At 44.1% G+C, this 12938-nt stretch overlaps 1 protein-coding gene across 1 annotated transcript in view; it reads left to right on the plus strand.

The window, feature by feature from the left end:
* The window catches only part of AGPAT5 (1-acylglycerol-3-phosphate O-acyltransferase 5), a 62510-nt gene extending 49854 nt beyond the window's left edge, over window positions 1-12656 (plus strand). Inside the window, exons 6-8 of the mRNA XM_029050582.2 lie at window positions 515-676; window positions 9700-9823; window positions 10015-12656. Coding sequence (XP_028906415.1) covers window positions 515-676; window positions 9700-9823; window positions 10015-10240 — 512 coding nt within the window. The 3' untranslated portion in view covers window positions 10241-12656. The remainder of the gene's footprint in view (window positions 1-514; window positions 677-9699; window positions 9824-10014) is intronic.
* The last annotated feature ends 282 nt before the right edge of the window (window positions 12657-12938 follow it).

Below are 12938 nucleotides of genomic sequence, written 5' to 3' on the forward strand. Positions count from 1 at the left end.
GTGTTCTCCTGCCAGTTTCAACCAAATAGACCAAAAGCTCATCCTCCACACTGAAAACTCATTCCGGGCAGCGAACGCCTCCTCTCATTCTGTCATACCGTATTCTCCCAAGTGCTTAATTCAGTGCTCTGCACGTAGTGAGTGCTCAATAAATTCCATTGATTAATTGTTTAAAAAGTAGTAATTAGCCGTATTTTTTCTTGTCGGATCTCATTAGTGCCGACAGGATCCTAAACTTATTTTCTGCTTGCAGTCAGGTTTGCCTGCTGCAGGCGTGATTATCGTGTACCAGTTTTTGTTTTTATTTGCTTGTCATATATAAAATATCTGGGTTGACTAAAAGTCTGTTCCTTTTAACCCTTTACTTAATAATTTATAATATCATCTTGGAGTTGGAGGTCATCAGCTCTAGATTAAATCAACTTCATTTTGACATCTGTGAAGAGGAAAGGTCATATAACTCCAAGAATTTTTGTGTCAGCCTCCTTTAACATATTTTGTTTTGCTTTTCTAGGTCTCTCAGTGTTAAAACATGTTTTAACACCACGAGTGAAAGCAACACATGTTGCAATTGACTCCATGAAGAATTATTTAGATGCAGTGTACGATGTCACTGTAGCATATGAAGGTACTGTGGACCATAAAGGACAGAGGAAAATAGCACCATCCATGACTGGTGAGTTTGAGGTTCTTAATTTGTGCAAATCTACTGCTGCACCTTATAGTTGCTGGATGACTCATTTTGGGGTTTTTTTTAAAAAAAAAGTCCCATCATATTGGTAATTACCATTTCTAAAAATGATACATAGTAGCTCCTCACTAGAACACAAACTTCTATAAAATGACTTTTGATCAAAATATATAGTCTGTCAGCAGATGCTACTTGATTGACCTTTTTTTTTTTTGGAGAGCAAAAACCAGGCAAATGAAATAGGAAGAATGCAAACAGAATAATAAAAAATGTTTTTAATAGTTGTATGTAGTTCGTGTTTTCCTCTGTAGAATATTGAGTTAATATCGAGCGACTTAAGCTTTTATTATTGCTACTGTGACCGTTGCCATTTCTTGATTTTTCTCTTCTCTGTTCCTTCTCACTTCCTACTATCATTGACCCAGATCCTCTGCAACAGAAGTGTGCAGCAGAGAGTGGGGAGACACATGAGCCAGGGGAAAGGTGAAGGAGGATAGCCAGGGCCACCAGAGCCTTTTGCCAGGCCACTGATGGCCAGGGGCACAGTTTGGAGAACACTGGCATAGCACATTTTAGGTGCGCAAAAATTATTAATTAAAATGCATCTTTGATTTTTATTTTTTTCATAAAATGTTTCTTTCCCAAATTTAGTCTCGCAGCCTACTACTGATAGGTGTGTGAGGTTATGAAGTACAGTTATTAGGTGGTGAATAGAAGACATGAGTAATGCTAGGTTTTATTTCAGAATCGGTTTCTGTTTTGTAAGATTTTCTTATTCCTTAAATTTCAGAAAGCCTTTCTGCTCTCACGGTATTTTCCCAGGAAGTATTTCTGCGGTAGCTTCACTACCCATTAGGGAATCCGCCGATAAGCATTTGTTATTAAGATTCTAATCCTAAAATTAGGCCACCTCCCGCTTTTACCAAAAATTTCAAACTGCTGCCTGATTAGGTAGCGTTCTGGAAAGAGAGTTAGACTCATTATAATAACTTGTTGATGCAAACACAGCAGCCTCGTTAATAAGCCATTTAACTAAGAAGAGAATTGTTCTGTTGCAGCTCTGGCAGGAAATGCCAATTCTGTACTTTGCCTATAATTCAGGCCAGCTTTCCCGGTGCCAGCTCCCCTGTAATCAAGGATCGGAAAGCTTCAGTGCAGTCTCGGAAATTGGTGCCATCCAGCCCCAGAAGAACCATCTTTTCTAGTGAATCAGCCCACTCCGATACGGTTACAGTGTAGCCGTCAAAGAGCAGAAGGAGCAGTCTAGATCGGGGAGTTTTAACCCCGTTTCCTAGTCCCGGTCATCTACCACCCCCCAAGGTCCAACTTTCTGGACCGTTTTAATCCCTTTCTCACGTTCTTTCTCTCTCTCCGTTCCCACGTTGATCCCTGGGGACTTCACTCTCTAGGTGGACGTTCCTGCCTACCCTTCCGCGGGCCGCTTTCTGTTACCCCTCAACTCCACTGACCTCCTGCTCCTCCTCACCTCACCCTCTCCCCAACTCAGATACACACTCGCTTTCATCACCTCTAGTCACTGTACAGTCCCTACCACTCATTCATTCGGTCGTATTTATTGAACAATGACTCTGTCCAGAGCACTGTACTGAGTGCTTGGAAAATACAATTCAGCAATAAAGAGAGACAGTCCCTGCCCACACCGGGCTTTCAGTCTAGAAGGGGGGGAGACAGACATCAAAACAAGTAAACAGGCATCAATATAAATAGAATTATAGATATGAATATAAATGCTCTGGGGCGGAGAGAGGAGGCGAAGGGCAAAGGGAGCGAGTCGAGGTGATGCGGAAGGGAAGGGGAGCTGAGGAAAAGGATGGACTCATCCTCACGCTTAACCACTCTGAAATCCCTCTGTCCAACCACAGTTTCCTCACCCGCCTTCTCTCCCATACACCTCCCTCCCCCCAGATCTGTCCTGTTCCCCGTAGAGACCTCGATCTTTTGACCCCATCCAAATCTCAAGTCATCATGCCCCATTTAGTCCCAGTGCCTTAACTACCTTCCCTCGATGACCAGATTGATGGTCTGAGCACCACCTTCTCTACTTAACTCACTCACTCCCCTATCTCTTTGTCGATCCCATACCACTAACCCATAACCCTGGATTCCCACTACAGTCCACTTCCTTCACGCCTGTGCACGAGCCACACAGTGATGCTACCAGAAATATAGATATCAAGCTGACCTCGTCCACCACAAGTTCATCCTTGCCTGCTTTGACTGTGCCCTCTCTTCTGCCTGGCGACATTATCTCTCTGTCCTGTTTGACTCCCGTGCCCATCGTCCTCACCAGTTGTTTCGGATATTTAACTCCCTCCTCAAACCCCCCGTATCCCTTCCTCTTGCATCTTTTGCCCCTGTGACCTGGCCACTTGCTTTATTTAGAAAATTGAAGCCATCAGGCATGAGGAGCAGCATGGTGTAGTGAATAGAGCCCGGGCCTGGGAGTCAGGAGGCCGTGGGTTCTAATCCCGACTCCGCCACTTATCTGCTGTGTGACCTTGGGCAAGTCACTTCACTTCTCCGTGCCTCGGTTCCCTCATCTGTAAAATGGGGATTGAGACCGTGAGCCCAATGTGGGGCAGAGACTGTGTCCAACCCAATTTGCTTGTACGCAGCCCAGCACTTAGTACAGTGCCTGACATATAATAAGCGCTTAACAAATACAATTGTTATTATTATCTCCCTAAAATCTCCCCTCCTCCTTTCCAGGCCCTCCCTCCTTCTGCCCCTTCTGATTCTTTCTTCTTTCGCAGCAGTATCTCAAGAGATCACCCACCTCCTCTCAAAGCCACCACCCCCTCCACCTGTGCTGACCTCATCCCTTTGCACTTTATCAAAACATTTGGCTCCCTTCCTTCTTCCGTTCTTGACTGCCATCTTAAACTTCACTCTCCAGTGGCTTCTTCCCCACTGCTTTGGAAGGTGCTCATGTCTTCCCTGTCGTAATAATAAAAAAAAAAAACCCTCCCTTGACTCCATGGCTTCCTCCAGTTATCATCCCGTCTCTTTCCTACCATTTCACTCCAGACTTCTTGAGTGATTTGTCAACACCTGTTCTCCTTCACTTCTCTCCTTGACCTCTTGGAGTCTGGCTTCCATCCCCGTCACTCCACGGAAACTGCCTTCTCAGAGGTCACCAGCGAATCTCCTCCTTGCCAGATTCAACTGCCTCTATTCCGTCCTCGTCCTTCTTATCCACTCAGATGCCTTCAACACTGTCTAGAGCCCCCTTTGTCTTGGGAAGATTATCCAACATGGTTTCAGTGAAGCCGTCCTCCTCCTTTCTCCCCCTTTCTCTCTGGCTGTTCATTCTCAGTCTCTTTCACAGGCTCCTCCTCAGCCTCCCACCTCCTCCTAACTGTTGGAGTTGCTCAAGGCTCAGTTCTGGGTCCTTTTCCCTTCTCCCATATACTCACCGCATTGGAGAATTCATTTGCTTTTATGGCTTTGACAACCACCTCTAAGCAGATGATTCCCAAATCGCTGTCTCCAGCCTTGACCTCTTTCCTTTTCTGCAGTCTCCTGTTTCCTCCTGCCTTCAGGACATGTACATGTCCAAACCAGAACTCCTCATATTCTCACCCAAGCCTTGTCCTCCCCATGACTGTCCCATCACCGGAGACCCACCGCCCTCCTCCCCGGCTCACGAGCTCGTAACTTTGGCGTTTTCCTCGACTCATCTCTCCCACTCAATCTTTCACCAGATTCTGGCGGCTCAGCCTTCACAACATCAGTAAAATCCGCCCTTCCCTCTCCATTCAGACCGCTACCGTATTAATCCAAGCACTGACTCGACTGTCCTGACTTGATTACTGCGTCAGCCTCTTCGCAGTGATCTCCCTGCCTCCCGTATCCCCACTTCAGTCCGTGCTTCACTCTGCTACCCACATTTTCTTCCACAAAATGTTTGCTCTGTGATTCCCCGCTTATCAAGAACCTCCGCATCAAACAGAAACTCCTTCCCGTTGACTAGCAAGTACTGTCACCTTTCCCCCTCCTACCTCACTTCCCTGATTTCCTACTACAACCCTCCCCGCACACTTCACCCCTCTAACGCCAGTCTGTTCACTCTACCTTGATCTCATCAATCTAGTAACTAATCCCTCACCCACATCCTATCTCCCTCCCTCTTCATATCTGACAGATGTTCACTCTCCCTACCTTCAAAGCCTTATTAAAAACACATCTCCAAGAAGTCTTCTCTGACCAAGTCCTATTTCCTCTTCTCTGCCTCCCTTCTGCATCACCCTTGCGCTAGAATTTGCACCCTTTATTCCCCACTCCATCAGCCCCATCAAACTTAAGTACATATCTGCAATTTTATTTATATTAATGTCCGTCCTTCCCCCCAAACCCCAGTCTGTAAGCTCTTTAGGGCAGGCTACTACCAATTCTGTTATATTGTACGCTGCTAAGTGCTTAGTACAGTGCTCTGTGTATAGTAAGTGCTCAGTAAATATAGTTGATTGGATTGATTTTTCAAGCAGTAGTATTTTTATTGAGTGTCTGCTCTGTGCAAGCCCCCGTACTACATGCTTGGGAGACAGAAACAGGGAACATTGACGTGATCCCTATCCTCGAGGCTCTTACAATCTAGTGGGCTCCAAAGATTCTCTTTATTTAGCGGTAGTCATTCATCAGGTTTTACAGGAATAAATTCTATTCATTGGCAAATTTGGACTCTGGGTGAGTTAATAATAATAATTATGGTATTTGTTAGCCTGTATCAGAAAGTAAAGCTCTTCTGTTCTGGTAGTAAGGGACGACTAGAAAGATGTAAAAAATGGGCACCCAACTTTCATTCTTTTCCAGAATTTAACCACTGGGCCATGGGAAGCAGGGTGGCATAGTGGATATAGGATGGGCTGGGAGCCAGAGGATCTTGGTTCTCATCCCGGCTCTGCCACTTCCCTGCTGTGTGACCTTGGCCAAGTCTCTTAACTTCTCTGTGCCGTAGTTACCTCAACTGCAAAATGGAGACTCAACACCTGCCCGGACTGTGAGCCCCATGTGCGACAGGGACCGTATCTGGCCTAATTAACTTGTGTCTATCACAGTGCTTAGAAGAGTGCTTGACACCTAGTAAGCACATAAATACCATTTAAAAAAACAAGGAAAATTTGCTTTTTCATTAACCATCATCTAATGGCTGCAAGAGGAGAAACGATCTCCTCTTATGTTGGCCATTGAACAGTCTTAAAATTCATGTTAGCCCTGGGCAAGTGAGTACTTTCCTGTTTTGCCCAGAATTGTACCAAGCTGAAAGGGCCTGTTTATCAAATGCTAGGTTACTGGGTTCGTGGGCGTGAAGTTTTATTCATTCATTTATTCAGTCGTAATTTTTGAGTGCTTGCTGTTTGTAGAGCCCTGTGCTAAGCACTTGGGAGAGTACAGTATAACAGTGTTGGTTCTATTCTGTCCACAAGGAGCTTGCAATCTAGTCTGCTATACTCTGTATGACCTTAATTAGATTAAATCTATAAAACATTAAATAATTACACGCCTTACCGATTGTTACCTAGTTCTAGGGATTTGGAGAGGCTAAAAAAATGCTTGCTCAGAGCGTTCTTTGGCAGGTATGATTCATGTGTATTAAATTAGTAAAGCCTAGTTTCTTAGCTTAATTGCGTAAACCTTTACAGAGTTGAAATAGCGAAGTGAAGTTTCCGGGGACTACCTTTCATCCACCTGTTTTGCTTAAAAAATGACTCCAACCACTGCTTAAGTGCCCACTTTACAATTCTACCATAAATGGTAAAATCGGTAAAATTTTAGGATGCCCATGGTGCTTCAGCATAACATGCCGAGATAAAACTTGTTATACCTTTTCTATTGAAAATGCTTTACCCATACTGCATGCTGCTGCTGTCTATGCAGATTTTAAAAGAATACATTAAAATTGTGTTACATTATCCACTGGTTAGACACTTGCAATTTTTACTGTTAAAGATAAATTGTCTTGAGATTCCATCTCCCTCAATTCTAGGAGAATTATGCACACCTTTTAAAGTGGCTTTTCCCTAAAGGTTATAAAGCATCTAAAATCTAACACGGAACTATCGGCAGAGCCTAAAAATAGGTTAAGAAACGGTATTTTCTCATGGCAGTTTATCCAAACTACTCTTTGGCCTTGACCAAGGCTAATACTGTTGCATATGTTTCTTATCTACTTCTGCGAATGCAAAAAAAAAAATAAAGTTCCCCTTTAGTCCGGGGGCTCTGTCAGCACTTGAAACCATTTACATAGAGGGCACGGATATTGAGAGAAAGATAAGAATGATTTCTGAAGTCCTCTGTCCTTCTACAGTAAACTTTTATTTTCCCCAGACACTATGTCCCCAGCATATTTCAAGATCCTTCGATGGGGGTGAATGTGCCTTACCAGATATTGAGACATCTTGCTTTAATGGATGAGTGCTGTAATAAGGAGAACCTTTTGTATTAATTTGGGGATGGGAAGAATATGCCATTTAGCCTTAAATTCCAAATTTCTGGTTCCTTTGTACCCTTCAAGCACTTGATCTTTATCGTCCCCTTAACCCCTAGCACTCACGTACGAGGCCTTAATTTATTTTGTCTGTCTCCCCTTCTAGAATGTAAGTTCCTTGTGGGTAGGGATCGTGCCTCCTAGCTCTTAAACTGTCCTAAGTGCTTAGTCCACTGCTCTGCATATGCGTACAGGAAGCATTCAGATGCCATCGATTGATTTGATAGAAAAATACTTTTTCAGAGACACCGATAGACGAGTCCCACTAAGACTGTTTACTTGCTTAACATCTCAATTTATTTCATTTACTATTTTACGTAAGCAGTTATCTCATCTGAAAATGGGATTGGGACTATGAGCCGCACGTGGGACAGAGGCCGTGTCCAACGTGAATATCTTGTATCTACCTCAACGAGAGGGGTACAGTGCCTGGCGGAAAATAAACGCTTAACAAATGCCATTTAAAAGGAAAATAAAGCTTTTGGGATTCCGCCTCTGGGTTTCCACACCATGACGGCAGTGGCGACAGGAGTAAAATTGGGAAAGCCCAGCTCCACTACTCTGTTTCCTCCACCAACGTGTCCCTGTCTGTCCGCCGCTTAGCGGCTTTGCGTGCCGTGTTCTTAGTTTTGTCAGTTTTTGCAATTTACTTCTTTGCCTTATGGCATGGGGACTTTGGGACTTTCCCCATCTTTGATAGGTACACAGCAGTAAGGGCAGAACGCTCTTCTGTCCCAGAAATCCAGAGCCGAGCTGAACGCTGCAAGCGATAAGGGTATATAAAAATATAGCGGTATATATACATTTGTAGAATATAGAGGTATATATATATATATATATAGAGAGAGAGAGAGAGAGAGAGAGAGGTAAGAATATATAGGTAAATAGAGAAACAGCATGGCTCAGGGGAAAGAGCACGGACTTGGGAGTCAGAGGTCTTGGGTTCGTATCCCGGCTCTGCCACTTGTCAGCTGTGTGACTGTGGGCAAATCACTTAACTTCTCTGTGCCTCAGTTCCCTCATCTGTAAAATGGGGATTAAGACTGTGAGCCTCACGTGGGACAACCTGATGACCCTGTATCTACGCCAGCGCTTAGAACAGTCCTCTGCACATAGTAAGCTCTTAACAAATACCAACATTATTATTATTATTATATATCGCAGTACTTACATTGCTGCTCGTTTCCTTTCTCCTTCCTCCTTTTCCTGTCTTTTCTTCTCATCGCCTAGTCCTCCTCACTGTCTCTCTATCTTCCTCTTTCTCCCTGCTTCCCCTCCCTTTTATCGGCTTTCTGTCAGCTGTGTCCTCTTGGGACCCTTCATCAAGCAAATGGTATTTGATCAGTTACTGTGTGTGGAGCACTGTAACTAAGCTCTTGGGAGAGTACCGTACAAAAGAGACGGAAGACGTGGTTTTTTGCCCACCAGAAGCTCACGGGCCGTGTGTCCTAATAATAATGATAGTGTGGCGTTCGTTGCCTGCTTCCTATGTTTTAAGCCCTGGGGTGGATACGAGTTGATCAGGTAGGACAACCTCTTAATCCCCATTTTACAGATGAGGTAACTGAGGCATAGAGGAGTGAAGTGACTTGGCCAGGGTCACACAGCAGACAGGTGGCAGAGCCAGAATTAGAACCCTGGTCCTTGTGACTCCCAGGCCCGTGCTCCGTCCACTAAGCCGTGCTGCTTCTCAACGTGCTTTCGTGTCTTCCTGTACCCTGACACTTCTAGACCACTGCTGTTGTAGCTGGAGTTCCCTGGGGCCTCTCAATGACGGACTGCAACTTCAAACCAGGCCACACCTTGCTCCCTGCGTGACCCCGGGCCCTTCCACCCCTTCGGGCCACGCCAGCCCTCACTGACTCCCGTCCCTCCAAGCCTGACACCGTTTCCCACCAAACACACACCCAGCTGCGTAGTTCCTCGGCCACATACGTGCAGATAAGAAACCGTAAAAGCACTGTGCGTGACTGTTACAGTATGTGTTACTCTGACAGATCACAGACGGTTAGCAAGAAGCAGAGAAGGCAGGGGCGCATATGCAAGGATTGTTAAGCAGAGGCAGCTGAGTCCGAAGACCGACATCCTCTTTACCACCCGAATGTAGTTTGGCTTCAAGGACAAGCCGGGAGACGTTGGTAGGACCCGAGGTCCCACTCTGAGCTGTCCTACCTGCCTGCTTTCGCACCCTCCCCCCATTACAAACATATAACATTTCATTTTCTTTTACGTAACATTCTCCTTTTTCAGAAAATCTTATTAAAGTAGGTCGAATAAATCGTATACCTGTCACTGTTTTGATTTTAAGCCCCATTTTAGTTCTCGTCCAGGTGGAAATGACTTAATTTACTATTTTTTTTTTAGTTCAGAAGCAAAAGCCAGCTAATTCAGTGTCAGTTTGTAAATCGTTGGTTTTTAGTGGACAAAGTGTGTGCATCTATCATCTGTTCCGTTTCATCTAATCACTCATCACATTTGTTGCGACTTTTGTTTTTGCTAGAATTCCTGTGCAAAGAATGTCCCAAAGTTCATATTCACATTGATCGCATAGACCTAAAAGATATTCCAGAAGAACAGATTTATATGAAAAGATGGCTTCATGAACGCTTTGAAATCAAGGATAAGTAAGTACCAGATTTCCGGGGCATCGGGGGACGAGTCTATCGTTCTGAATAGCGGCCGAACAAGACGCTGTAATGGCCGTTGTCCATGTCGTGCTCGTTGCAGCCGGTTACGCTTCGCGAAGTGGTTTGTGACGAAAAGTACCGAAACGTGGATTTGAGTCGACTTTTTCTTTTTTTCAATCTGTCCCCAGGTTGCTTATAGAGTTTTATGATGCAAAGGATTCCGAAAGGAGAAACAGGTTTCCCGGAAAGTGTGTTCACTCCAAACTGAGCCTCAAGAAAACTTTACCATCCTTACTGTTCTTAGGCGGCCTGACCGCTAGCATGCTTCTGACCGAGGCTGGAAGGAAACTGTATGTGAGAACGTGGATATATGGAACTTTAATCGGCTGCCTGTGGGTTAGTATTAAAGCCTGAGCAGACGCTGACTCGAATCAGTGGGACGGGCTGCCCTGGCTCTTGGAGGCTGCGCGTAACGGCAGACTGGCTCCCGGATGCAGAAAGAAGTGTAAATAAAGCCTTACCTGATTGAACGTCGGATTCTTTAGAAATTGTGGCTTCAGCCTACGCGCGATTGGTCGGGAGCAGATGTATGTAGTTTGACGTGCGTACTACTGAATTTGCCGGCGAGGCGACCGACCCGTTCTCAGTCACGTTACGTCGCATCCCCCGTGATCTCAATGCCCATCTTAAATAGGCCGCAGGAGGTTAGTGGAGGTTTAGAGCGTGGGATTGGCCCGGGACTTAAATGGACCAGGAAATGTATTTCCCGGCACTACTTTAGGATAACGATTCTTCCGCTGTTCCTCTTTAGTTTTTCCGTAAGTGGACCTTAGCCCAGCCACTTTGTTCTTTTCAATCCTATGGGAGTTTTATTTGGGGGTCCGGGTGTTCTCAGGGGCGATCGAAGAAATCCGTGCGGAGATCAGATGTTCCCCGAAAAGTTAACGAGATATTCTTGGGGAAAGAGGGTGTGTTTATCTAGAGTGTGATCTATTGATTATATCGCTTCATTAGCTTATTTAATTATGTACGCAAAACATTTAATTGTAACTTTAATTTTCATCACAGCAGCAGCCTATTTTGTGCACCCTGTACTGCGCATAAAAGAATGTACAGGGTCAAATGAAAAACACTTAAAACTGCGGGCTAATCAGATTGTGTTTAAGAGTACGCGAACTAGAACCGTAGAATATATGTGCCATAAATAGTAGAGCTGGTTGAAGTTGCACGTTACTTGGTGATTAGCGGAACCACCGAGTGTGATCTGAACAAGTGCTGCGGTACGGTTATGGTTCAAGGTAGTCCGTTGAGATAACAAGGAAAATTCAGATGTTCCTGCTACCCTTTCAAAGCGCGTGCATTTTGCCTACTAATCTATGATTTAGCTTAATATCTGGTTACCGTATAATTTTCACGGTGTCACGTAGACTTCTTTTGGATTCTGATGCATCGAAGTTGGATTGAAGTTTGGGGTGTCGATATGTATGGTTTGCACTGTAGATTAATAGGGAGAGAAATGCATATCCAGCCAGTGTTTGGCCTGCTTAAAAATGAACTCTCTTAAGCCTTTGTGAGTGGATTTCCACTGTGACTGCCAACGCCTTTTATAATTATCTCATGTCGAGAAATTCCAGTTGCTGGAGTCAGTGGAATACTTAGTACCCCAAGACCAGAGGAATGATCTTGACCCAATTCCGCTGGAAAATCTTGACTCCTAACATCAAAATGCAAGAACGAGATTACATTTTATCTCTCGCCTCTGAACTCCTTTTGGTGTAGCCTCTATTGGGTTTAATGTCATCTGGCAGGGCTAAATAAAGCTCATCGTAGCAAATGAGGAAGTTATTTAAGAAAGAACCGCTAAACCTTTGAAATCCATATCATCTTCTGTTACCTAAGTTTATGCCTTCATCAATTTCCCGGGCGACCTTTAAACTCGCCATTTGGTATTTCTTGAAAATGGACGTCTTTTGTTACCGAATTGCTATCTCTATTACTGAGGCAACGAGACGTTAACTGAATCACGATGAACCAACTGAAAAGTACTACGGGGAATTTAGTCGAGGACGATATTGTCTTAAGTGTCTGAATCCAGAGTGAAACCCTGTTCAAGTAACAGCCTTAAAGACCTCTGTGGTGAGCAAATGCATCAGGCGGTCGGTCTCTCCCGAAGGGGTTAAAGAGACGAAACCTCTATCTCTGATGCTCTGATGCCAAACTATTAACTTTATTTTCCAATACGAAGTAGAATTTGGAATGAAGCCTCAATGTCTTGAATGAATAACCACCTTGGAAAGCAGCCCCCCAAAATGGCAGGCAAGAGAAGAAAATTAAATGGAAGTTTCGCAGTGTAGTTTGAGCAGAATAATTATTATAAGGGGTATGCAGTAGGTTTAAATTTTAAAATGCATTCCTGTTGGATTTATGTGAACTCTAAATAGTACAGAAGGGCAAAGCAGCCAGCTTGTTCTGACCTAGACTGTCCTGCGTCTGACTACCCAAGCACACTTCCCACGAAAAAAACCAACAACTGATGAATAGAAATTGAAATTTGTTTTTCTTTTGTATTAAATCCATGGAGAGTCTGTTCTAATATGCACTGATATTCACTTGGATTATTCCTTAGTCAAGAGCCATTTGTTCATTTTTGGTTTCGATTTGACTTGTGTTCTTACATAAAATGTTATCCTTTAAGCTTTTATGTTTTTGCCGTCGTTGTTTACAGCGTAATTATTCTTTACCAAAACGCAATCACCGTGCATGCTTTTTATGCTTTTTCAGCAAAGGGGTTTGTGTGAAAGTCAGCAAAATAAAATCTTTCATCGTCTCATGTCTGTGCTCCTGATAGTTCTGTGTGCCTTAAATAGTTCGTGAACACTGGCTTATTGTCAGGCGGTGTATTTTCTTCACATCTCATACTTGACTGCCAACGATAATTGTCAAGTTTCTACGATGGTTTTCTTTGGAAGCAGATGGGCAATCTCCACGTGATAGATTAATGTTACTTGGCTGAAGATGGTCCTGGTTTGGATCTGGCAGATGGTTTCAGTGGTCTTGGTGGTAACGGTGAGTGGCAAGATAAGTGGAATAATTTGCTCATTGAGGGGGGAGG

Source organism: Ornithorhynchus anatinus, chromosome X1 (genome assembly GCF_004115215.2).
Source record: "Ornithorhynchus anatinus isolate Pmale09 chromosome X1, mOrnAna1.pri.v4, whole genome shotgun sequence".
In the NCBI taxonomy this organism is placed as follows: domain Eukaryota; kingdom Metazoa; phylum Chordata; class Mammalia; order Monotremata; family Ornithorhynchidae; genus Ornithorhynchus; species Ornithorhynchus anatinus.